At 40.1% G+C, this 27,648-nt stretch overlaps 1 protein-coding gene across 11 annotated transcripts in view; it reads right to left on the reverse strand.

Moving 5' to 3' along the window:
- Positions 1-27,648, reverse strand: part of lrba (LPS-responsive vesicle trafficking, beach and anchor containing) — a 175,428-nt gene that overhangs the window by 129,468 nt on the left and 18,312 nt on the right. For all 11 annotated transcript variants that reach the window (XM_084931650.1, XM_084931659.1, XM_084931658.1 and 8 more), the window contains exons 2-21: positions 21,526-21,757; positions 19,981-20,081; positions 17,231-17,326; positions 15,430-15,551; positions 14,589-14,715; positions 13,772-13,891; positions 12,725-12,871; positions 11,037-11,234; positions 9,842-9,975; positions 9,219-9,327; positions 8,765-8,917; positions 8,317-8,485; positions 7,996-8,075; positions 7,585-7,647; positions 6,914-7,011; positions 6,605-6,697; positions 5,367-5,475; positions 4,967-5,048; positions 2,934-3,057; positions 2,629-2,821 (exon numbers count right to left, since the gene is read on the reverse strand). In XM_084931650.1, coding sequence (XP_084787776.1) covers positions 2,629-2,821; positions 2,934-3,057; positions 4,967-5,048; positions 5,367-5,475; positions 6,605-6,697; positions 6,914-7,011; positions 7,585-7,647; positions 7,996-8,075; positions 8,317-8,485; positions 8,765-8,917; positions 9,219-9,327; positions 9,842-9,975; positions 11,037-11,234; positions 12,725-12,871; positions 13,772-13,891; positions 14,589-14,715; positions 15,430-15,551; positions 17,231-17,326; positions 19,981-20,081; positions 21,526-21,757 — 2,550 coding nt within the window. The remainder of the gene's footprint in view (positions 1-2,628; positions 2,822-2,933; positions 3,058-4,966; positions 5,049-5,366; positions 5,476-6,604; positions 6,698-6,913; positions 7,012-7,584; positions 7,648-7,995; positions 8,076-8,316; positions 8,486-8,764; positions 8,918-9,218; positions 9,328-9,841; positions 9,976-11,036; positions 11,235-12,724; positions 12,872-13,771; positions 13,892-14,588; positions 14,716-15,429; positions 15,552-17,230; positions 17,327-19,980; positions 20,082-21,525; positions 21,758-27,648) is intronic.

Below are 27,648 nucleotides of genomic sequence, written 5' to 3' on the forward strand. Positions count from 1 at the left end.
GTCTCCTCAAACTCTAAATATGAAAATTAGAATATCAGCAGGTATACAATATTTGTAGTTACCTTTGTTAGTAAGCATTGTATCTCTAATGTCTGCAAATAAAAGGGGAATGTATATACTACTGCTAAATAAGGTAACACAAAGTCATCTCTTTTACTTCCTATGGAGCAGCTGTGCTGTCGGCAAACTCGCCAATATGTCAAAAATAGCCATAAGTCATTATTAAAAATATTAATAAGCAGCACTGGCACAAATAGCACAGTAACAATATCTGTCCCTAGTGATGAGGTGTCTAGCATGTAAATGAATGATATCACAAAAAAAGACAATTTATTTTATCTACAAACCACCTTTTTTTTTTTTTTTTTTTTTAACTGCATAAAAGAATTTTTGGTTTCCTACAAACTGGTTCTAGACAGCCCCAAAGGAACCTCTTGTTTATCATTTTATCGTGCAGCCAAAAGAGTGACAAGATATGTGTAAAAATTCAACAGACTCTGTGCTTTTACTGTACACAGTGATCATTCACCCAAACACCCACTCTGAGCCAGGAAAAACCCACAAATTTAACACAAGAACAAAAAAGGTAAAAAGCAGACATGCTGCTGCTCATCCCACTCCATCAGCCAGAAATCTGAACAGCCAATACTCAGATCACAGATAAGACACTTACATTCAAAAAATAATTTTTAAAAAAAAACTTTTATAGCTAGACAGAAATTCCTGTGTATTAGAGCCTGTAAACGATAATAAAACTCTGTGTGTAATGTCTAATATTTTTTAAAGCCATCCTGCATCAATAGAAAAAGTAGTTTCAGTGCGAGTCACAGACAACTTTTCAGACCGTGCTCAGCTTCAAGTACAGCATCACTCTACAAATCAAACTGACAATTTTACCGTGTTTTACACAAGGCAAACTCAATCATAAAAAGTCTTTGTAAAGAGGAGGTGTGCAAATATGTGTGAATGCATATATGCGCTTATCAAGAGGCTCCCGGTGGGCTGGTTGTATTTATGAGGCCTTGTTTCTCTGATTGTTCTCGCGCAGCTCCCATGAATATTCAATGTGATCAGAGAGAAGGGCTTGCTAGAACTCGAGAGAGAAGGAGGGCAAAAAGAAAATGTGCCTGGTAACTCACAACAGACGCACGCGTGTGCACGCACAAACGCACTACAATCGCGCGCACAAACACAGCCCTGCAGCAGTGGGAGGAGATAGCAACAGTGACAAACAGCTTTGGTGCTACAAAGGTGGCAGGAAATCTATCAAACGGGACAATAAAATTGCAATTGAGTTTCTTTAGCTTTTTTTATAGCAGATGCATGCATCTTGGTGGGACCTGCTTCAAGTTGGATTCAGAGGCAGTCCCTGGCCCTTTGTGTATTTGTGTGTGTGTGTGTGTGTCACATTGTACAAGTGCATGGGTTTATTCACGCACTGTAAGGGTGAAATTCAGCAGGAACAACTAACTTCAGTCAAGAAGAAACAGCATTAATCTTGCTGCAATTACACCACATTGTGGGGGGAAGAAAAAAACTAGAGTTTATCCCTATTGTAAAAAAATAAATAAATAAATAAAATAAAATATTAGCATTAGTATTTTTCACGCTCCCCAGCAGTCTATTTCTTTTTGAAATATCTCAAGCCACTCAAGCTTGCAGCAGCATCTGCTGTTGTGCATACGTGTGTTACCTTTTCAGAATTTCACTGACACTCTTCTACAATATGCTGACCAATATTTTCTTCTTCTTGAGTCCTTATCATTGTGCTTCAGTGTTCAGATGTGTGGGAGTTTTAAAACACCCCACATCCAACACACACAGCAGCCTACATGCCGCTGATCTCCCTGGCAGTCTTTCTGTGCCCCCTGTTGGATGAAACCCGTCACTCCAGGCTAAAGTGAAGCGTCTCATATCACGAGCACTTCTTTAACTCAACTTTCAATCTGCCAGGCTTAAAAACCCCCCAGACCACAATCTGACACCAGCCTCAATTACTTCACTGCTCTGGAACAGAGGAGCGCAATATGATATCAACACTGAATTTCTAAAGCAGTATTTTGAATTCAGGTTTTGGAAATAAAACGTGCCAGAAGTTTATTTTTATCTGTGTGATGTGAAAGAAAGAGACGCTATACATAAACACAGAGAGGGAAGGCTGAAGGGATTCTTTCCAATTGGTTTATACTGAAACTAGCTTTTAAATTACAATCACTATATAGCTTCCATAGCTTTATCTGATGGGCACCGGGACGCAAGGTTCAATTACCCCGCTCGCCTCTGCTGAAAGTAACCGGGCGAGATGATAATGCTGCGTGATTCTTTTATTTGATGAATTGTGTTGTGTCACATTTGAAAGTAAAGACATGGGTGGGAGAATTGATTGCTTTGAATGATCATTGCTTTCTGTTTGGCAGGAATTGAAAAGGAGGAAGAGGCTTGTGGTTACAGTCATGTTGTGAGTGTTTAAGGCTGACGATACTTCAGCAAGACGGTGAGTGTGTTTGCTACAGAAAGATAATGGTAAGATGTTAAAAAGAAAAACAGACGAGGAAATGGAAGAAGTTTGTAGAGAAAGATAAACAAAGCTGTGTGTGAGCTCTGTGTGCGGGGATATAATGAGCTGACCTTGGAGTGCGTGATGGACAGGGTGTCCACCCAGACTCGCCAGCCGCCCCACTCATACTTGATGGCGTGGTAGAGCAGGATGCGGAAGATGGCGTACACCATCTCTGTGATTTTCTGCTCCTCGTTGTTTTGCGGGTTGATGAAGCACAGAGAGAGCATCCACTCCTGCCACACCGAGCACTGCAGCAGGCTCCTGAAAACAAACGGCAGCAAATGAGGAGGTGGCGAATCCCACGGGCGCCTAAACGCAGCGTGCGCTGACGTGTGATGTACTTCTCTATCCTTTGAATCGGTCCGATTCTTACCTGCGGTTCTCTCGACTGTTATTGAACAGTTTGATCATGTCTGACAGAAAGACCCTGCGCACCTCCATGCTCTCTTGAGAGGGGGGAGAGTTCTTCAGCAGAGCAGCTATTACCTTCAGAATCTCTGGAAGAGGGAAAAAACCCACTCTGTTTACAGTCTGAGATAAAAATGCTTTATGGAGTTTTAAAAAAAAAAAAAAAAAAGCACCAGTGCTGGAAAATATCAAAAATACTGCACCTGCTTTGTGCATTTTGTAATGTAATACATAACAGCCAAGCAGTATTTTCAAGGCTTATAAAATAACATTTGAATTTGGAAACACCCAGCATCGTGTTTGGATATACAAAAAGGATTGGTCGCAGGAGGGGAAACCGAGCAAATCAACAGCTATATCATACATTGGTTTCAACATGTGCAAATCATTGTGTCACAAACTATCTGAACTTGCAGCTGTGCACACCTGAAAATCTGCGCGCGTGGTAAGAAAAACAGAACAGAGGATAATAAAAAGCCCAGAGCCATTGATCTTTATCATACTGTAATGGCTTTGGTATTGTTTCAAATGAGAGCGCCAGAGTCACAGGCCCTTCTGAAATGCTTGGCTTCGGTTAAACCAAAGAGACTGACTGTTTAGATGAATTATCTAGACAATGTCAGTGTCCATTTGCTCTGAGTAGAGAGACGGTAGGGCTTGGATTTCACTCGTCTCTTCAGACCTTGGCGCTAACCGATGCCCCCTTGCCCCGGCAGACAGTTGTGTTGTTTCTACGCCTTAGTCACTCAAATTATGAGTCGCTGAACCTTTACCGCCAGAAAATTACCCCAGCATGTACCGGGAATGAGGATGGAGGGATGGCGTGTTCCTTTCTTTCTTTTTTTTCCCTTCTTTTTTCCATTTGCTCTTGGTTCTTTTCCCTCGAGTTAATTTGAGGGAAACGGTACTTCCTCGGTTTGTTTGATTGGCTCTGACGTTACTAAAGACTGCAATCAGGGGGCCATTTTGGGAGTTTGTCACAGATTAAATCAAGAGAATACGCGGCAAAGGAGAAACAGACCACCAGTCTATGTTCCATACAACCCATACAAGGTTCCTATGATATATACCGCCTGTCCGGGATGGTTGGGCAGGAGAGATTTTAACGCAATAAAGGCCTGGGATAATCAATGTGTGACTACACAAAGACCTTGTCAGATTAAGTCTGGCTGGATGTAAACCTTGCTTGTGTTTGGATTTCAGACTGATTAAAGCTTTTCTCTTTTTTAGCTGCATGTGCATCTATGAAAGCACCAGTATAAAAGAGAGTGGGGTGTTTTCTTTTCTTGTTTGAAATGAACACTTAAGATTTCAACAGAGGGAAAGATTTGGTGAGTTGACGTAAAATTCGAGGTAAGTAACAGCCTAAAGAAAATAATAATAAAAGTGACCAAAGCCACCATCCTGGGCTGTGTTTATCCCACCTATAATTAAATATAGAAATGTGAAGCAAACAGATAATGGACAAGTAATAATAGTTATCAGCTATGCAAATATTTTTCATTTTAACATTCATTGAAAATAGCAAAAATTATATAAAAGTTAATTATTGTACAATTAAAGACACAACAAGAAAAATTTAATTTAAGAAAAAAAAAAACATTAAAAATCTAAACTCACCATTAATTAAACCTAAATGCATTAAAAACACATTTATAACCTGAATAAATTATTATCATGTCAGTACATTTATCTTTCCTTTATATGTAAAATAATCCCCGTGAAAAACATCGCAGAGGCTCAATAAAACCAGCAGACGAGTGTATATTTGTCACACAAAGTGTTTGCACCATCCTCGTGTAAGGTTTACATCTGAGGTTCAGGAGTCTGAAAATACGCTCCGGCTGCAAAATTTATGTTGTTCATTTGTTTGACGGTATATAGCGATCGCACAGTTCCACGGGGAATATCCTCCTGCGGCACAGAGCCGTAGGTATGTAGAGGGTATGCTGCGGCAGATGATTTAGGGGAGCGGTGCGGCACAGAGGAGGCACTTACGTGGGTTGAGAATCTTCACAGTGGAGTCGGGGTCCGGATGCTGTTTATGGATCACTTGAGTGCAGATCTGCTCTGTAAGAATCTATCGGGGGATTCAAGTCATAAATGTCCACATAAGTCTTAAGGATAACAGAGAAACAAAGCACAGCGATATCTGCATGCTTCTAAATTATTTCACAAATCAAATTTCTGTTGGTGGTCAACCTAATGTGTTATTGCATTTTCAAGTACAAACAACTGAGACAGATTAGATAATAAGGCACAAATTCAGCATATTGGGGGGGGGGGGGGGGAAATCGGTCATGTGGCTGAACACAAAGGTTATTAGTGTGTGTTTTGTTAATAGAAAGCTTTCACTCTGCAAGCATGAGCCTCGAGGGCGAATGGGCAGCATACAGACCTCAAAAAGCACATTGTACATTGTCATGGTGAAGTGGCTGGAGTGAAGCATCAGGCGTTCGGTGAGCAGGGAGAACAGGCCATGACTTAGCATGACCTCTGCTTTCCTCCTGATTGAAATGATAAAAAGGTCAAAGGTCGGTCAGCAGTTGTCAGTATTTGCTTAAACAATTGTTATTTTGGGAAACATGATAAACCAAACCTATATCAGTTTGGAGAAACACACAACCAGAATCTCAATTTTAAAATCAATATTAAAATCAATGGTGAACAAAACTCTTTACACTATAAGGAATAACAAAAGCAAATGTGGAGTGTGTGATAGCTCAAATGTTAATAAAAATAAAAAACAGAGCCGTGTTAAGATAAAAAAAATCTTTACAGGCCTCTGTTTGAAATCTGCAGCGGTACAAATCAGCTGTGCTCTTGCTAACATTTGACAAGGAGGAAATGAAAAAGAGAATCCCCGCTGACAAAGCCTGGGTTTTTGCTTTCTTTGTTGCTTTCATCTCTAATCATTCATCAGCCCCACTTTTACTTTTGCATCATAGCCTCGAAAACTGAACTACTTGCAGATGTGCACATGTGGATTCCAAGGCTTAAAACTGCTGCAAAGACGATGGTTAGAGTTGTTTCTTTAACTCCTATATCAATACAAGCTGCACAGTATCAATGGTGATTATTAGCCAAAACATTATAATTTCATTAAGTAAATTTATATTAAGTATCATCACCCAAAATGGCAATACTGACATGCTAAATTCTTATTTTACTAAGTTATTTTAGTGTGTTCTGTCAGCATGTGGGCTAATACAAATTAAATGTTAACAAGAATCCTTTTAAAATGAGTTTTAGCTATAATACAGTTAAAATCAGGATAATGAGAAAATGCACTGAATTTTTAGAATATAAAGAACTCCAACAAAACTGTTAAGAAAATATCCAGTAAGCATCTAAATAAAACTCTTAAATTAACAAGGTTAAGGACTTTTTTCCTCTCGTTTGCAAAATTTTTGAAGAGCCCTTTCCCCCCTTTTTATTTTACAGTGCGGTGCAGAGAAAAACGGCGCGTGGTTAGAGACAGCAGATCCAGCTTGTATGCAGTGATAGTGCAGAGTCTACTCTATTTAAAAAAAATCTACCAGTGTTGGCTTTCTGTTGTTTCGCCACTTAGTAAAAGTAAAAAGTAAAGTAAAAATGTGTTCTTGTATGAACAAAGACTTCTAATAAAGTACTTACTTTGGTGACAAGTGTTTCAGAAAGTAGCCCAAAACTTTGAGTGCTTGGACTCTTATTCCCTCATTTTTGGCGGCCAAAAGCTTATAAATCACACTGTGGGACGAAAAACAGAAAACAGTTAACAGTTAAGCGTTAACAAAAAGAAACACATATTTATACATTAAAAATTTTTTTAACGAATACATGCATATTAAATTCTTATATCTTATGTATTCTTAAGCACAGGGCTGAAACTAAGAAATTAAACTGGAACCATTCACACCGTTTGTAAAGGAGCTCATGAATATGGATATAAAAGTCGATCTTTACCGAATCCCATTCCGCTGGTCAAAGGCCTGAATCATGGATCCAGGATGCTCAGACATGAGAGCGACCAGCAGCTGCAGCACATCCATGAGATTGTCGTCCTGAGCAACATAAAGGAAGGAGACTGAAGCTATTGTAGTATTTTAAAAGGACAGTGGGAAACGAGCCAGCTTTATCAATGATGTCTAAATTATGAGGGGCTTACAGTGAACTGTGTATTTAAATCTAAGCTATAAGCAAATATATGTCTAGTCACTAATTGATATTTATATTTCTGCCTTGTACAGCAGTGGCAGTAGCAGCAATAATACATGGAATACATCACAAGCGTCTGAACTAAAGAATTACAACATACAGGCTGTGCAATGTATGGCTGCTGCATGATGGTGGCTTTTCCAGACAGTGCTGTAAACACCATTTAGGTTCACTGCGTTACTGACTGATCTGAATGATTCATTTGCTATGCATCACTTCACTGTAAACAACCCCACTTCTGTCAGGACCTCAAACTGGCAGACTTGGAAGAATAACAAGAACCAGTAATGCAGCGTTTAGAAGCAGGAAGTGTTTGCTCATGCTCTCCATATCACATGGTGAGACACACTAAATGCAGTGTAGCGGTACTGTGTTGCCATCTGGTGGTGAGGTCTCTCTCTCTGCCCGTCTATGCCTACCTCATGCATGGTTAGGAGGTAGCTGAGGATACTCTGTAGCTCATCTTCCTTCACTCCATGATCCTAAAATGCAAAATGCGCAGATTGTTTTAACAGCGCAAGACGGGAAAAAGAGGTGACTAAGAAACAACATTTTTAACCCCGTAAACCCTAAAAATGCAAAGCACAGATTATAATGATGAAACTTTTAATGATATCGAAATCCCACATACTGTAATAAAATATTTGAACCCTGCAAAGCCAAGTGTAATGTATGCATTACAATATAATGAAAAAAAAGTCAGATATAGCAAATATAATACATTTATTTACCAACAGACAGATCAAAGGTTAAAGGTTTTAATCATCCTAAGGACAAGAGAAGTGCATGCTGAGTTACAACACATGCCTGAGGAAGAGGCATGAGCTTACCTTCATTATGAGCTGCTTGACAAACAGCAGCAGAAAGGCTCGCAAAGAGAGCAACTCCTTCTGATTTGGCCTTGGACCTTCTGAAAACCCAAAGAGTTCAATGGCTGTTTAGCATGGTTAACAAAAGAAAGGCACGAAACTACAAGATGATCCATTTTATTTTGTAAAAGTTCTATATCACTTGAAAGGACTTGCATACAGTGTGAGTGTGCTTGTATGTGTGAATCTGTGTTTTTGTGCACATGTGCATGTGAAAGTTTAATCAGGGGTGTGATTATGTCGTAATTGCTGCATATTTTTGCATTTTGTCTGTAGGCTCACCTAGGCCTTTGGGTACGATTCCACTGCGGTCCTGAGGGTTGACAACCCAGTAGTAGAATTTTAGTGTATGCATGATCTGAAGCACAGTGCCCACCCTGCGAACAGCGTTGTAAATGGTCACTGTGCTGATGAACTCTGTTGCCAGGTAGGTGTAGAGTGTCAACTGCACCTGCACAGGTTATAAAAGCGAATGAAATTTAAATGTGCATGCACTCAGGGTCGAGTCCTGTTTTACTGTGTCCTTGCTTTTGTTCCTTTGAGAGGCAGCTGGATGCTTGAAAAGCTCCTAAGGGTTTAACTGAGTCATTCTGGTTTTAATGGCAGTTGCAGGTGGAGGGATAACCTTGAACTAGGGCAAAAGCACAGAGGGGCAAATCTGTGTGCAGTACAAATTCATTTCTACATCTTTTTAAACGTAACCAAAAAATAATGTAGCCCTGTGTGTTACCTTGGCAGGGGCATGGATCCAGATGGCAGGGTTGAAAAGAATGTGGTCACACAGCTGCTTGAGCAGCAAGATCCCATTCTGCAAGTTGCTAAGGTATCTGGAAAAGGCCAGTACAATGTCCAGGACGGGCCTCGTCACATGCACCTTGGAAGACTGGCGCAGACAGAGAGACAAGAAGGCACAAAGTGACACAAATGGAGGTGAGGGAGGAAAAAAAATACATAGGAAGTACAACAGTAAAGAGACGGCAAAGTGATGAAGGGAAATAGTCTGCCTAACAGACTCATAAGAGTGACTTCCAAGCAAAGCCAAAGGAAGAGTATAGTAAGTGTTAATGTGTGCCTGTGTTAGTGTATTTGCATTGGAGATGAATTAATATTAGGGTTACAGCTGTGCTGGGATCATTACCAGGACAGGAAAACTGTCTTCTTGTCAGTTAAGCCAGTTTACTCACCTTTTCCAAAGTATAGCCAATGACGAGGAAGCCTTTGCAGGCCAAGACCTGCTCTTGCATAGCCACTGAGTTCTTCAAGAGCTCCATCACAAAGGACAGCAAAGTGCAGCTAAGAGCCACAGACAGAAAGACGAACAGTGACAAAGAGAAGGACAGACTACAAGTCAGACAGTGACAGTCTATGTAAGCTGCTGACAAAGCCCAGACTGTCAAGAACACATCATACAGGAAATGTGATTGAATGAGGTTGTGTGTCTCCTTTGTGCTGGGGTAACAGTTTCAACCTAGCATCACCTTGAGGACTGCAAAAACATCCACAATGCAATTTAGAAGTAATAAACAAAGCAATGCATGTATTAAACTAAACATTTAGTAAGGATGAAATAATCTGAGAGTAAACTTAATTTAACAAGCAGCGTACACTACTTAGACCATTCAATTCTAGAGTCGTTAAGAAATAATAGTACAATATTGATTCACTGTTACTTCACAGCCCTTGAAGTAACAGCCCTAATAAAACACCATATGTGTTACAACCAGAGTGGTCTTAATGACAAATGAACAAAAGCCTCGTGATTATTCACTGCTCGGCTTACTACTGTAGTGCACGTAAGTGGAGTTACCAGACAGAGGTGTCCAGCTCGTTGCTGGAAGGCTGGCAGTAATCCAGCTGTGCAAACAGTGGGAAGAGGACCTGCACACCACCGATAGAGTGTATGCCGCTCTGGACTGAGTGAGTCACCACAGCTTTCACATCCTACAGAAACACACACACATAGCCACGTTACACATGTAATCAGCATCGCACAGGGTCACACAGATGTTCTTTTCTTCTGATAATTACAGAGATATGTAACTACTTTGGGGGTTTTATTGCCACAGCATAACATAAGAGCCCACATTTGAGTCTTTGACTGTTGCTGCCTGCTTACCCCCCAAACCATAGTTTTGATATTTACTGTAATGTTTTATAATATTTCCCCCAAAATTTATATGGATGTTGCTCAGTGTTTGAGAGGGTAGACACAACTAATGGATGAGAAAAACAAACCGAAAAAAAGTGAGAATTTTTCCCCCCTTCTTCTATAGGATTGGAATTTTTGAGCATGGAATAGCAAAGCTGCAAATATAGGTCACACATTCATTCATATTTCACACCGAGTGTGTTTGTGTGGTGGAGGGAGCGTATGTTTATGTGGCGGCAAAGGCCTCCCCCACAGAGGAAACAAAGTACTTTCTTTGATGAGAGGGCATGAGAGAAAAACTCAATTAGCGCTCGAGAGGAAAAAACTCAACATGATTGAAGAAACAGTTTTACACGTGTGGTGCACATTTCTCTGAGCATATTTGTGGGTACGTACATCACTATGGCAGAATTTGGAAAATGTCCATGCACTAACACCATATACAGCTACAAAAGAAAAATGCACAACTACTCAAATGTAGTTCCAAACTAAATCTCCCAGAGAAAGCCAATTTTATAATTAGAGCACCAGGATGGCATTTTTCAGCAGCTGCAGCAGTCTGGCTGGCTGGCTCAACACATTCGCTCCTCTGCCCTAATGAGGCTATTAAAATGAAAAGATGCCAACTGGGCCACTTTCATTACCGTGTGGGAAGAAAGACAGAGTAAAGAGTGGTACATATGGAACAGCAGGAGGGAAGGAGCAGGTGTACAGGTGCTGAATGAATTTAGGCAGTTAAACTGCTTTAATGTTGGTGCTGTATGGTGGCTTAAGCAATGCTATAAATACCAACTCCAATGGATGGCTCTAATATGATAGACGCACTAAGTGTTAACTGTGAGGGTGTAATTACCTGCAGCATGAGCGCATGGGGTGAGTGGACGAAAATGGAGACATTGTCCTTCGGGGAGGACTCGAGGCAGAGCTGGGCGTCTGTGGCTCGGGGATTGTAAGTGAAGGCAATACTAGAAGACAGCTTGCCGTCATACAGTAAGGTCTTATGATGCTCCGCGAACAACAAGTCACTCTCAGCCTTGTACTTGAATGTGCCCTGAGCAAGAAGACAAAGAAAAGGGCAAAAATCGATTAGTAAAAAAATTACATTAGACAGTCTCTGCATCGTTCTCTTAAGTGTCTTTCTGCAACCCTGGTAACCAAACAAAAAGGCTAGTTACAAATACTGAGTCAATGCAATCATCTGCAAATGAAACAATACTTCAAAGACAAGACATTGCATGTTTAAACAGAGAAATCTTGCTTTTGAAAGACTACATGTCTATTTTTAATTTGATCCCAGATGTGGAGTCTTAAAAACAGACCTGTTGGAGCATGAACTAATTAGGTTCATTAGTAAAGACTGAGACAGATCCACTGCTCAAAGACTGCAAGGACAACAAGACGCACTCAGAGCAAACAAACATCCATGAGCAGCTCACTCACTGGTCAGCTCTTACTTTTAAGGGAGCAATACTGTAGTTTGTATTCATTCAGCTACCTTCTTTCTTCTTTTTAAAACATACTTTATGTCCATGTAGTACATTTGACGTGATATTTTAAATCTTTATACATACATGCGTACTGCAACACATACCAGACTGAGGATAACAGGAAGAACCATTGTTTATAATTTTTAAGGCTTTTAGTCCATTTTCAACCAATAAATTGTTTTGTTGACCTTGAAGACCTCAGTGAATGTAAGCCAAACTGCAATGGATTATTAACATGACCTCACTCTACACCCCTATAAAATTTTATCAGACTATTATTTAAATCTTTTCGAGCTATCGTGTTTACAGACAGATGCATATAACTCCTACCAAAAACATAACCTCCCAGAGGTAACAAGCTCATCAATATAAATGAATGTTTCTTAACTTGTATACCAAAGTATTTTTAGATTACAACACATTAAAGGGCTTTGATAATATATTGAAATCTCTGTAAGCATCTATGATTACTGGCTATGATCCAAAAAACACCACTGCTGTTCATTTAATATGGACTTGGATGATTTTTCTAAATGTGAAATTCTTCTTGGAAACCATGGATGTTGTGCCCTGTTGTGGCCACCCAGCTTGTTATCATTATGCAGTTAAAAAGCAAGCATAGCTCCAAAAATAAGATTCCAGGTGTTGCCTCCAGTGCAGAGCTGCCACCCACTGAAAACATTTTACACATGAGGAAATGAAAAACATGACGCAGGGATGTCATAGAATCCAAGAAAGTAAAGTAAACAACCTGCAAAGGTACTAAAACTGCCCTTCTTAATTCCTGAATGTTTAAAATGTTGACAAAAGGAGAGAAGTCATGCCAGTATATATTTTTTCCTCTCTAAGATGCTCATTATTATAACCAATCATGTTACTGAACTTTTTACAATTAATCTAATTAGTAGCAAAAATGTTCCTCTAGAGTTGCACATGTCCAAACTTTTTTGAGATTTTTCAAAAAAAAATACAGTAGTAACACGTGTCAGTTTAAACATTTGATATTCTTTTCGATGTTCTGCTGTAAATAAAATACAGTTTCATGCTTTCCAACCTGGTAGCCCGGACCCAGCTGATAGATAGCAAGGATCTGAGCAGCGCTGAGAGCTTCTCCAAACAGGTACACTGCCCCCATCTGTCCGCAGAACACACGGTTGATATCTGCCGTCTCAGACGATCCCAGGAAACACTTGTCAAATGTCTGCAAAGGGAGGAAGCAGGAAGGGAGGAAGGAATTACGAGAGCACCAAAAGGAAAAAACAAAAATAGACAAAAGAAGAAAAAAAAAAAAAGAGGTATGACGCAAGGAAGGAAATAAGGGGTGACGACAGATGGGGGTGGGTAAACAAAACAAAAAAGGGAAAAAAAAAAAAAAAATCAAGAGAGAAGGGAAAGACACACTGATGTTAACTCTAGCTTTAAAGCAGAAATATTAAGAATGATAAGATCACGTCTCCTTCAAGAAGCCAATTTGCTTTCTGCCACATCTACAGGATTACATTACACTGTGATGGCACAATAATTCCAAACATAATGTAATGTTACAATCTTTTATCTCAGCATGACAGAAAGCAATCCTGTGGACTGTGACAGAGTTCTGAAGTGTGAAGTGAACACGGTCATCATTTAATCATTTTACACTGCATTTTCCATGCTTCACAGATGGAGGGAAAGGAAAGCCCTCTGAAAGCAAGGACTGTGAATGGATGTGCGTAAAATCAGGCAAGATAGTCGGGGTGTTATTTGTTTGGTTTTGAGTGACAAAACTGATATTTAAACAGGAAACCTGTTAGAGCTCCTATATGTCTAACCCCCACATGCTACAATCAATGCCTAAATTTTACCAAAGGGTTCATGTAATAAGTAATTATGATTTGCAAACACAGAAATGGCTTATTTAAGTGAATACTTAAATGCATTTTAGCAAAAAACTAAATAGCACTACATGAAAAGCAAAACATTTCTCCCCAAATCTCACACTCTTCCTTTAATTCTCTGCGAATCTGTGCAGACATTAAATATTATAGGAGCTGTTAGTAGCACCAACTCCTGTCATGTTTTTGAGAAAAAACAAACAAACTATTAAACTGTTGCTACTTACGTCACTGGTGTTGACAAACCAGGCAATGTCTCCAAAGGAAGCCAGTTCACCGTTCACAAAGCAGGCAATTTCACTGTTTTTCCAGCGGTTGTAGATATGAACTAGAGTCACCATGTACCACTGCAACAACCAGAACAAGCACACTTTCACACAATGGAAGTGCATCAATCAGACCAACACACACACACAAATCATGTTATCAGCAAGTCAGTACTCTGTGTCCTCTATCACTGTAATTCAGTCACGTTTCATGACCACTGCCCTCAGCTATGATCCCACCTTCTGCTTAATGTTTGCTTCTAGTTTTACTTCAGCTTTGCAACCAGTGAAATAATAAATAGTTTATTATGTGAGAGAACAAGCATTATAACCATGTAAAAATCAACTAAAATGAGTCCTCTTGGGGTTTGGTGAAGTAAGATGACTCCTTCAAGCTCCGGGGGGGGAAAAAAAAAAAAAAAACCCCAGAAACTTTCAAATTGCTCGCAGACCGTGGTTTCTGAAACTAACAGTTTTCAATGGGTGCTTTGTGTGGAAGGAACAGAGCCCTGGATAATCCTTCTCTCCCACTGCCCTCCTTCCTCCATCTTCTAGTTTTGCTTCTCCCCAGAGTCAGGTAAGATGTGGCAGCTCATTTTTAAAGGAAGGGCTAGATTTATCGTGTGAGCACATGTGTATTTGGGTGTATAGATGTGACTGATTATGTGTGCGCTGACATATGATTTCTGTGATCTATTTACAAGGATTTGCCTTTTCATGTGTTTGAATATTTGGGTACAAAACACTGTATTTAGCTTCGTTTTCGTTCCTTTCGTACCTTCTGCGGTTTGAAGTCATACTTTACACAGTGCTGGAATCCTTTCCCCTTCGATTTTAATGAGGTCACTATCAAACAGCCGCCCACAAAGTGTGCCGAGTAACCCATGCCTTTGCTGGTACGGAAACTGAAACAAAATGAAGGGGAAATACAAACATGTAACTTTACTTTCGAAATGATGCTGCACAGTTTCATACTAACTACTGTACCTTTTAGTGGCAGCGTGAATTACAGTTTAAAAAAAAACATTAAAAAAACATTTTCAAGGGAATTTTTAAAGCATAAAAAAAAACAATCGTTTCTGAACCTCGCTAAGTCTTCCCATCCTTCTCAGTGTCCCAGAGAGATGGGGCCCCTTCATGTGATTTAGTGAATATCTCTCTTGATAAAAGGGCGCCAGACTGAAGGGGGGAGTTTTTATTAAGGATTCTCTCAAACAGCTCGTTGGCTGCCCGGTTTGCTTACCGTTTTCACAGCGGCTTAAGCAGACCCCTGCTGAATAAATGAGATTTTGGCAGAAATGAATGTTGGTTGAAAATAAAATGTTCAGAGGGTTTGTTTTACTTGTTCCTCAGAGATTAAACAAAGTATAAAGACACGGGGGAAAAAAAAACAACCTTTGAGGCTGGAGGGAGTGGGCTTCAAAATAAATCATCTTGGTGGGAAAATTGACACGCTCACCTTTCGTGCAGTTTTCTTTGTATCTAAGCTATGTCCTAAAGGCGACGTTGGCACTCCTGCGTTCCATTTGTGCCACGTTCAAACAAAATTAACATTTAAATGGCAAAGAGCAAAGGTTTATGTTCACTCCTTAATGTTTCGAAAATTCTTGTGTACCTACCAGTACAGGTAAGGCTTGTCTTTGTCTACATTGATGTTGTTGAGTGGATCCATGCGGATCCACGTGTGGAATGTAAACCCATTCTGATATGGCCATTTTGCTATGGGGGGCAGAGCTATTGCCTGTTAGGGGAAAACAAACAGAAGAAAAAACAAAAAGCATGAGACACTGTGATGTAGGATCCCAGCCAACTGTGGAATGAAATGAGCCTTCAAATATTAACTAACACTGTTCAGTAGTGCAGTAGGTCAGTCTGAAACCCCACAAAAACAAAACAAAAGTGAAGAACAGCTGGAAAACATTTACTCTAAATCACATTCCCGTCTTACTGTTTCATTAGCAGAGGTATGTGCACTGTACGCAGCACGCTGTAGAAAAGCACAGACACGTAATAGCAGCATTTAGGTGAAAAAGAAAAAAATGAAACCACAGCTCACAAGGCGGCGTGCTGCATCTGTACATGTGTCATCATCTCAGCAGATGGTTACACACACAAGCAGGAAACCACACACAAACATGCAGTATGTTAAAGGTGTGAGTAGACTAATGAAGTACTGAGGAACAGATTTAAACACATCTATGTGCATTAGACATAATGAAAGGTTCATTTAGCTTCATGTTTTAGTTTAGCCTGCGTCCATGTATTTAAAAACACTGATTATGAGGCATTTAGCTCCAAAGTTTAGTAGCAATTATCAATCGAAGAACAACTGTGACGTATTCAAATATGAGAGAGAAAAAACTCCCAAGGTGATCGCATTGATGTGCCACAAAATATCTTGTGGCAGGAAGAGGGGGGGGGGAAAACAGCAATGCAATTTTTCATGTATGTGGTAATGATGCAAAAAGCAATGCTTTTGTAAAGTTTGTAAAGCTGGAGAGTGCCACTCACAGCCAAAGTAGATTATAATAATTAGGCAGATAACTGACTAGATTCAGTTCATGATTTGGTTTTTCTTTTTTCAAGTCTGTTAATTTTTCTGTAGCTGTCACAATCGATAATCCTGTAACATGGACCAAGGGTGTGTTATGATGTGTCATCTTTAAAATAAAAACCTACTAAAAGATGTTAAGCAGAGACAAATAAGACACTGTGCAGTCTGCCTTTCCATGATAGGAACGGCTAAACGAGGAGGCTTCCACTAAACTAATGTGCAGCCAAGTTACAAACGGTATTTGAATATTTCAAAGCTCACTATGCATGACCTTTGCTTCATTAATGCGTTTCATGCAAACATCAGAAAGCATGGTACTAGCATCAAACTGCATGAGATTATACTCCAACATTACTACACACTTCACAAGATTTAGCAGGAATGAATTAGCTTTGGAGCCCTGGGAGGGGCCTGATGCTTAATAGCAGATCAGAAAATATATAATATAAAAAATATAAGTAGTATGAAAAATAAAAAGCATGTGTAATGCAGTCAATAAGACAAAAATTACACACAAGACTGAACAGTTTGCTTAATGGAAAACAGGTGAAAAAGCAAAGTCTTTCATTTCATCCCAACACTGGCGTAAAATATTTCTCAATGGTGGTGGGAAATAAGGATTTTTTACAAATTGTAGAGTACACTCATTGTTCCTAAATTCCACTTGAACACTTCTCATGCATTATATTCCTCCTCGGAGGCTTTGCTTGTTTTTTTCCCCTCTTGTATCTGTGGTTACCTCAGTTAGGTTCATGATTTCACATCCTTAATCATTAATTTAGTGTTTCATATAAAAGCCACTGATAGTGCACACGGGCAAAACTACAAACTGTATTGTGTTTACAGTTGTGGCATTATATACTCACAGCTGCATTTTTTCCTGGAAAGCTGAAGAAGGAGTCGGGGCCGCTCCTGTGAGCCATGTACTTTAGCACTGACAAAAGCTTCACTGCGTGACGAGGCTGAGGAGAAAACACAGACACATGGGTGTTACTTAAGGCAGCTGATATACTATCAATGTTCAAACAAGCATACACACACAAATATGCACACACTGGTTTTAAACCTGCTCTTCACACATGCAGGCTCCTTCTGCTTCTTCTAAATCTAACTCAAAAACTGCAAAGACTGACATCCTGAGAGATTTCCTCATATTTTCTCAACCCTGTGCACGGCACAGTACGCCTATTTAAAATACAATATATCGCTAAGAGTATTCACTCACCCATCCAAATCACTGAATTCAAGCAGAGAGCTTCATGGAATAGGTTTCCATGGGCGAGCAGCTGAATCCAAACCTTACATCATCAAGAGCAATGCAGAGTGCCAGGTGTCGGATGCAGCAGTGTGAAGTAGGGTGCCACTGGACTCTAGAGGAGTGACAAATCACCCTTCTCTGTCTGGCAATCCAATGGATGAATCTGGGTTTGGTGGTTGAAAGGAGAACGGTACTTGTCTGACTATATTGTGCAAAGTGTAAAGTTTGGTGGAGGGGATTATTTTGTGAGGGTGTTCTTCAGGAGTTAGGCTCAGACCCTTAGTTCCAGTGAAAGGAACTCTTAATGCTTCAGGATACCAAGATATTTTGGACAATTTCATACTCCCAGTTTGGGGATGACGCCTTCTGTACCAAGATGACTACGCACCAGTGCACAAAGCAAGGCCCATAAAGACATGGATGAGCGAGTTTGGTGTGGAAGAACTTGCACAGAGTCCTGACCTCAACCTGATAGAACACCTTTGGGACAAAAAAAGAGCTGAGACTGCAAGGCTGGTGTTCCTGTCCAAAGTAAGTGTCTGACATCACAAATCCACTTCTAAAAGAACGGCAATATGTCTGTGAAGGTTCTCAGTCATCCAGGTCATCGTAGTCAAAGGAGCTTGCAAAGAAAAGCGTCTGGACTTCTTTAAGTTACTTGAAGACGTTTCACCTCTCATCCGAGAAGCTTCTTCAGTTCTAAGGTCAAATGGTGGAGAGTCCCAGATATAAATCTAGTGGGAGTATCCCCCCACAGAGGGACAAAAGGACCCCCTGATGATCCTCTAATCGCCTGAGCCAAGGTGTGAAACTGGGTGTGGGTCCCAATCAGCCAGAGTTTCGGGTGTGTTCATTGTGAAACCTGGCCCCACCTTATCATGCGAATTCCTGAGGTCAGATGGCCCAGGATGTGAGTGGGCGTTAAGGCGTCTGGGAAGGGATCTCAAAAGGACAAGACTCAGCAGTCCATCTGCATCTTAAGGATAAAGGACACTCTTTCGAGGATGCCAATGTTCACATTTTGGACAGAGAGGACAGATGGTTTGAAAGAGGAGTGAAAGGAGCCATCTATGTCCACTGTGAGCGACCATCTTTGAACAGAGGCGGGGGTTTACGAAACCAACTCTCTGCCATCTATAATCCAGTTTTGAGATCCCTTCCCAGACGCCTTAACGCCCACTCACATCCTGGGCCATCTGACCTCAGGAATTCGCATGATAAGGTGGGGCCAGGTTTCACAATGAACACACCCGAAACTCTGGCTGATTGGGACCCACACCCAGTTTCACACCTTGGCTCAGGCGATTAGAGGATCATCAGGGGGTCCTTTTGTCCCTCTGTGGGGGGATACTCCCACTAGGTTTATATCTGGGACTCTCCACCATTTGACCTTAGAACTGAAGAAGCTTCTCGGATGAGAGGTGAAACGTCTTCAAGTAACTTAAAGAAGTCCAGACGCTTTTCTTTGCAAGCTCCTTTGACTTCTAAAAGAACAGTCAGAATTTCCCATAAATCCTCTTAAACCTCATGGAAAACCCTCGGAGAAGAGTTGAAGCTGTTATAGCTGCAAAGGGTGGACCGACATCATATTAAATCCTATGGATTAAGAATGTTGCCTCACTCAAGTTCATGTGCGCATGAAACAAGTGAATACTTTTGGCAATATAGTCTGTGTTGTATAAATACAAATATGACTGAGTGTTTTTACAAAAGGAAAAGAAAAGAAAGTCATGTTTTACTAGCACAACACAAGCTCCCATGGTCTATCCGGCTCCAGATATTCATAAAGGGGAAAAAATGGAGCAGTAGCAAAAGCTGCTTGACAGGGGGAAGTGTGAGGTGAAATTTACAGGCATAAAATCAACTTGGCCCATTTCCTTCACTTGATTAGTGTCAGTGATCAATGGGTTACTCTTCTTCTCTTCCTCGCTTCATCTGTCATCCTTTCTGTGCTACTGATTCTCCCTGGATGAAGCAACTTATCTTCTGTACATGTATCATAAATCTTAATTTCATTGTGGGTATACCTGTGTGCAGCTGCTCAGACAGGATTTATTGTAGAAAATCTTCCCCAACTGTGTAAATACTAAATAATAAGTGTGTTGGCTCGCACGGTCACGATGTGAAAAAAAGCAACCTAAATTTGGACTGTGTGTGTACTCTGAAGAAGCAGCTAATATCAATAATCTAGAGGTGCAAAGACCAGTGAACAGGAGTCATCTGGTTTCACATGATCTATATTTTCTGTGTGATGAGGGCATTGCCTGTGGGATGGCAGCAGTTTAGGTGTTGCTAGAACATTGCTCATGCGGGCCCCAGACAACCAAGACAGATCACCATGGCGAGCCTCTGACTCACCCACTGGCCTCGCTCCCCTTGCAACTTGCTGAAGAAAAGCTTCAGCTCTTTAACTGTGATGCTGTAGCTGGCAAGTACACCCAGCATGTCCACCAGCAGGTCTGCAAGGACACACGTACACAAAGAGGACAGAAAACCACAGGCGTTAAACATGGCAGGTTAAAAACAGGCTGACAAGATATAATACAACCTTATTTCCAAAACAGTTCAGCAAACGTGTAAAATGTAATAAATAAATAAATAAATGCAGTGATTTCCAAGTCTCACACTCACATGTTATTCGCAATAGGACATAGAAACCTTATCAAGTGTTTGGACTGAGATGTTGAACTAAATCCTATATCAGACAAGAATAAGGCATTCCTCTTCCAAACGTCCTGCAGCTAGTGTCCTCAGTTCCCACACGTTTACAAACTACTGTTAAAAGAAAAGAGGATGCTACACAGTGGTAAACATGACCTTGTTCCAACTTTTTTGAGACATGTTGCTGCCATCAAATCCAAAATTACCTCATTTTTGTCTTAACATGATACATTTTCTGAGTTTAAACAATCGATGTTCTCTTCTAAATAAAATATGGTTTTCTTAGATTTGAGGTTCATTGCATTCCGTTTTACTGTACATTTTACACAGCATCCTAGCTGTTTTGGAAGTATTACAGTAAGAATTACAGTGTAGCGAACGCTTCGAGCAGCTAAGTAACTAAAAACGGAGACCTAAAATAGACAGGATGCTCCGGGAGAGTCCCAGCTTCTGTGCAGTCTCTTATTAGCCATTATTAATAATGAGCCTAGTGACAGATAAGACTAGTGTGCATTTTATGGAAGTTAACCGTTTAATATGATTCACTTCTTCCAGCATAAAGATGAACGGCAGTAACATCTGGGAGGATGTTTTCTACATAATATTAAAGTCTTGCTGTTCAATTCTGTACTACATGGTTTCATTTTGGTTTTTAGTAAAGGGGACTGCAGATCTCTTTAACTTAACTAATACTGCATTCACACTAAAGTAAATGTTATTATAATCATTACTTTTAGCTGCCTAGTTACTACTGGGCTATATCACCCTTGCTTGACTGCATACATGCTCCAGGCCAGAGCTGTTCTAGCTGGCAAAGGTTCACTGAACCATACACTGCAGGACTAGTTCATACTAATTTCCAGATGAGCATCAGACAAATTAGACTTAGACTTAAGGAGGCTGTGCAGGACAACTGAATCCTCCCTCAGCATAATATGCCAGTGTATGCAACACTGGAGGATGAAATTATGATATTTTGGACAAAAAACTGTAATGGTCAATTCACATGTGGAGTTGGAATTTATCATTTAGCCAGCTCTCCTTCCTTACAGAGGTCAAAGTAAAGGCTTAGCAACAAAACATCTCTTCTCCAGATGGGGAAGATTCATTGTTTTGTTAAGCAAACATCTGCAGCCTTTGCAGCTGAATAGCATGCAACTGCTACACAAGCCAGTTGCCTTTAACCTTTAAAAACTCATGGAAAGACAAAGACTTGTTTCAATGAAGGACTGTTTTCAGCACCTGCGATCATGCTGTCAATGGTGGATATACGCTGGAGCACAAGCTGAATGAGCCCCACTTCAGTGCACGCCTGCAGGTTGCGGACACTCTTCTTGAGGATGGCGGTGAAGATGCTCCAGATCTCAGCCTGACAGTTGGGCTCACACTTGTCCAACAGCTCGACCATGCACACGATGCTCTCCGGTTCCTGGATGATGAAGTTCATCTCCAGGTCAAACTGGCCGCCGACCAGCTGGAAGACAGAGAGAAAAACAAGTGAGGGTGGATGAGGAGGAGAGAGTTCCTTCCTTTTCTTTCATAAGCAGACAACAGAAACATTCCTAAGCGTGGGTCCACACTCCTAAACAGATCATTAGTCAGGCATTAGAGATGACGCCAGAGGATTAAAGGTCAACAGAGAATCTCTGTAAGTCTGTGGTGTCTACAGCTAACATTCTGACTCTGCAATTATTCAAGAGCAAAAACTATTGACCTAGTAATAGTTTGTTAATGAACTTCGGTTCTGTAAATGCCAAAATGCTAAGAGCATTGTGGTGTGTGTCTGTGCATCATAGTGATACTGCATCAATACACACACACATCTGGGATCTGTGTGTGTGTGTGCGTGTGTGTGCGTGTGTGTGTGTGTGTGTGGTGTAGGAGTGTTTAGCTTATTTTAGAGTGTGTTATGTGTTAACATAGAATGTAGAACTATTGTAGAGACACTGACACTGCCCTCAAAGTAATAAAGGCTTAATTGTGTCATGAACTTAGGAGTAGAGTATAGGAGACCCTCCCCAGCTGAACTGTGGAAGTAAAACAGAGGAGTTAATGCTGAGGGGAAATTACCCAGAGGATGTTTGGGTGGGGGTCTCAACATTTGTAACTGGATAACTGTGGTCTGGAAGGGAGATGGGTTTTATGACCTAGGGAGTCACCTACACCCACAGTGTCACGCACACACATCCACACGCACACTCACTCATGTGCGCTCACATAGGCATTCGTGTGCTCGTGCACATAGATACAGACAGAGTTTGCAGCACACCATAGGGGGTTTTATGATGGGGACGCCTCTATAAAGCTGGCTGTAACGAACAAAGAGGTGAAGATTTTCAGAGGGACACACCGGCCTCGTCTTCCCTTCTAGAAGTGCATGCTTAAATGAAGATGAATAAAGGTTTTGTGAAATAACTACTGAGTTCCGGTGCCGTCTCTGGATGCCTCGACGAATAAAAGAACCGGGGTAAAACTGATTTCGTAACAGTGGGAATACTACGAACAGGAGGCTCACCTCATGCACTACCATCCTGAGCTAATGTTTGGTGGGCTAACTTACTTTAAATCAACTCAACCCAAAAAACTATTCAACACTGTGACACAGTTGGCTTCATAACACTACCTACTAATTCAGAGCAAGCTAAGGGCTCAGTCACATGAGTAAAAATAGGATTTATGTATGTAGACAGCAACAGATATGTGATTTTTGATGATTTATTAGAAACAGATTGCATAGGATTGCCAACTTGACCCCATTCAATCGCAGATTAATAACAGAGTACTCTGTATTACGGCAACATTTATGGCAGGTTTTAGTCTCAGTTTTGGCATCACGGATCATCTCATTTTGCAGCACAAAAAACAAAAAACATAAAAAACAACTTGGACAAAAGCTAATTTTAAAGGGTTTAAAAATGTCAGAAATAGTTGTGTTTAACTTTGCAAACTGCAAATTATGTCCTCAGAGTGAAAAGCATGTTTAGAGGTCTTCTATTCCTGTAGGAGGTCCTGAAATACTAACAGCATCCGACAGAGCCTGGCAGACACAAACTTGGGCTGAGATTAATTTCCCGTTCTGATCAAGTTCAAGAGAAACAATAGCATTCGTATAAACCACATCCTGCCATGTATGCACAGCTTTCTACACAACATAACACACAACCCCAAGCTCTATTCCTTTCTCCATGAAAGAAACTAATTACAGTATTAATCAGCCTCAGCAGCGATCTCCAGCTAACGCTTATTCAGGCGGTGGTGAGGTAGATTGCTTGTCTTATTGCAAAGAAATAATGTTCTTTGTGTCCAGGGAAAAAATCTACGAGCCATAAATGTCATGATTTGTCACTCCTTAATAGTTGTGATGACATTTTTATTATTGAACCCTCCCTAATAGAAAAAGATAAAGAAAATAACAACACAGATGTCAAATTAATAATGCGAGGAAGGCTGTCATGTTTAGAATCAAGTAGGTGTGACTAGACAAAAACAAAAAGATTGCCGTACCACCATTAGACTAGCTCAGTGTGAAAACAGTGTGATTTGGTGCAGGGATCAGAAACTGTCCCATTAAAATGAGAGAGGGGAGATTTACTCTGCAAATGTGTATCTGAGCAGAAGATAGAGGAGGAGGGGTAACACAGCTGCCCCTGCTGCTGCTGCAATATCTTTAAAGATGTGGAATAAATAATAGCGCTGAGACGCAGCTCTCTCATCGTCCTTTTGCCCTCCCCTCACATATAATTTATTCTTTATGTCACCATTAAGCCTGGTAAGATATCCTTTACCTTTTGACAGAATCAGATACACGATGCATTTTTCCTATCATCCCTTTGCACACAGCCTCAGATGAAACGTAATGTAAAAAATATGTTTTGGTACTAACATATTGTTCCAAAATTCACAACTATTGCAAATGCAAACAACTTTGTATCTAAACATATGAAATGCCCGCATTTAGCTTTTGTCAAAAAACACTTGTAACTTTTAACACATAAATAAACTGTAGAAAATAGTTATTTTATCACTATATATCATATTTATATGAATATTATTTTACAAAGAAAACATAAACCAGAACATCAGTGATGGAGTCGCTCATCTGATTCACAATCCATCATCATTTACTGGTTGCTGCACGAAAAAAAAAAAAAAAAAAAAAAAGACAACCATGGCCTTAAACTTAAGCTTGCTTTGGCTGAAGACTCATTGAGTGATCACACATTTATCCTTTTTTACAAATCAACACCACAAACCAAATTTTATTATTCAGTTACATTCAAATGTCTCAAAGCCTCGAGATAGTTTTAGCTCACTATGTCCATGGACAGACATAAAATAAAGGTAACAACATATTTTTACCACACCTGGATTATTCACACCTTTCATCAGGCAAACAGCTAAAACATTAAAAAAAAATCATCAGTCTACAAGTATGAATGCAGTACAACTAAACTTTCTATGCATCTGTTCAAATGAATACCAAGCTACCTCTTATTGAAACAAATGGAAGAAAGTGTGGACAAAATGACCAGCATCTCTTCCGTTTCCTTTTTAAAAATCAGAAATCGTGCACACCTTTTCTAACTTGGTGGATGCCCATATGTACCATCTTGTCATATAAACAACTGATTTATGAGGATCACATTGTAAGCTAGTCATCCATCCATTAGAGTCAACTGACCAACAGATGATAAGAGTGGAAGCACAAGGATGGAGACCACACTGCAGTTGCACACTCTTGAAGCTAACAGGGCTGCTTTTAAATCTGATTTTCTACTTCCTATAATCAGAAAGGTGTCCAAGTCCAAGAAGACTTAAGCAATTACAATAAGTGGTTGTGTGGAAGTGCTCCCATCTCCTCGACAAAGAGGAATCCCCTTGTGGTCCTAATACTAAAATGAAAGTGAAACGATTCTGTAGACAGATAAAAATTACTGCGCTGATGTTGACTACAAAAATGCATTTTTCCGCTTTTGTTGTGTGAAAACAAACATCTTGTTTGTCTACCAGGAAATGTTTATGATGTTTACAATATTTAAACTCCCTAAAACATTCAAACCAATGATTTACATTGTTCTTTCTGGAGAACAGGTAAAAAGCTGGCATAGCCTGAACTTCCTTTTTAGTCAGAAGCTACCATAATCGCCAGTGTCTTTTGGAAGCTAGACACCAGATCCCTGGCTGGGTAACCTAGCCTGGCTGTACTCCCCTGAGGCCTGCCTGAATTAATCATGGCTGAGCAGCCAAGCAGCCACTGGGCTGTAACACAAAGCACAAACAGGCTGCTCTGGTCTCCATGGAGAACAACACCGGAGGAGAGCCGTTCTAAATGTTACACAGAACCAGTGTTCGTACATCAGATCCAAGAGGATTATGAATTTCAATGAAACTGAAGGCTAACAGCCAAAAACAAAAAAGGATATCAGGATTAGCAGGAATCAGAATTGTAAAAGTTAATCGTTTAGGAAATGTTTCATTTCATCTGTTTAATATATTTTCAAACTCTATCAATATTCCTTTGCTATTGTAGAAAAATAATTTTTTTAAACTAATAAAAATCACCAAAATATTGAGATTAAAAAAGGAAAAAATCTTCCAAAGGGGAGACCCATCACAACCTCCTACTGACCCTTACTGCAAATAAAGACGATACGTATGGGTCAGAAAATGCATTACATTTACTGGTTCTTGATTTCGCAATCTTTTCACAATCACTTTAAATTCAGTTAGCAAGAAATTGAGACTGAGACTGAAGGCTGAAGCTTCACTGAGCCTGAGGTCTGAGCTAAACAAAACGAATTTGTGAATCATTACAGGCAGCCAATGTGATGCTGACGATGAGAAAAAGCAACAAATGATGACCATTTTGTACCACAGGGGAGGAAATTACCCGGCTAAAAGTAATAGGCACAAACAGTGATGTTGCCAAGTCATAGCTGCAGGGTGACGAGCCCCTCCATTGTGTCTTGTGCATGACTATATCCATGCTCACGTTAATCCTTTATTTCTTGTGAAAGTTCAATTAAATTCTATGACTGAAAATGTTTGAATATAAAAAGAGTTGTATGGCTAAGATCAGAGAAAACAGAAAAAAAAAGTCCCAGACATTTATATGCTCATATCTAGCATCTCTGTAGATTGTCAGAGGGCTTGCATCCAGCTTTGAATTGCTTTGAACTGTCAGAACACGCACGCCCCATCTATCACTTGTTATTATCTGCCAGTTTTGATGCATAAGCTCTTAAGGACAAGCCTAGAGAGAGAGAGACCTGATCGGTATGACATTTGATTGATTCCACTGTGCAACTAGCAGTCTAAGTACGTCCCTAAATCTCAAGTGTTGCAATACCTCACTACCGGAAAAAACAAACAAACATGTAAATGACTCAAGGCCAAGTTCAATTTGTCCTCTACAAGAGCACTAAATGCCAGATTGTTTTCAATCCATTTTAATGTAAATCAAGTCCAAATAAATAAATAAATAAAATACTCAAATGGGCTGTCAAGAGTGACCATGCTTTCACCACACACACACACACACACACACACACACACACACACACACACACACACGGCCTACTTTTTCAACAGCTCTCTTAAGTGGATCTATTTTAACAAGCTATCTTGTCAAACCAAATGTAGTTTAGCTTATTCTTCCATGAGAGCCCCCCACTGCATGACCCAAAACAAAGCATCTATCAAAGTGACCCGAAACATGATTTGTGATATGACAACATCTTATAATCCGGCGCTCTTCACTGCTGATAAACACTCACATTTCAAACCTATTGATGTGAGATGTTGAAATAGCTCCAGCAGATAAGGAGGTCAACCAAATAATCTGTCCCACTCAAATCCCTCTAGCGCTAGCAGTGATACGGTGGAATGGGTTTCTGATGAGGCGAAATAGTGAGCCGAGGTCTTTGAAGGGGCTTGTGATACAAATTTTGGACACAGCGAATTTTAATTAATGTTATCAAGCCCTGTGACCTATAACTCTTCCAGCTTGCTTAAAAAAACAAAAACAAGCATGCATTGATGTGTCCCTAAAATAAGACACATCAAGTGCAAATGTATCAATTATGCAAGGTAATACAGATGCTGGTTAATTTTTTGTTTTTGTTTTTTTTATGTAATAGCATGCACCATCACTTTAGCAATGAATTAAATCTGTTGGGTGATGATCTCTGCTCTGAACAAAAAGTGAAAGCAGCCAACCATGTGAACATTTTTGTGCAACCAAGTCAAAACCAACTGTTGGTAACCACTTCATCACGCAAATCTTGGTCATATTAATTCACCAGCTGGTTGTCAGCTAGAAATAGAAAATGAAGGAATACACAACCCAGCCACTTTATTAGGTAC

Source organism: Perissodus microlepis, chromosome 6, assembly GCF_051167445.1.
Source record: "Perissodus microlepis isolate ML-2025 ecotype Zambia chromosome 6, ASM5116744v1, whole genome shotgun sequence".
Taxonomy (NCBI): Eukaryota; Metazoa; Chordata; class Actinopteri; order Cichliformes; family Cichlidae; genus Perissodus; species Perissodus microlepis.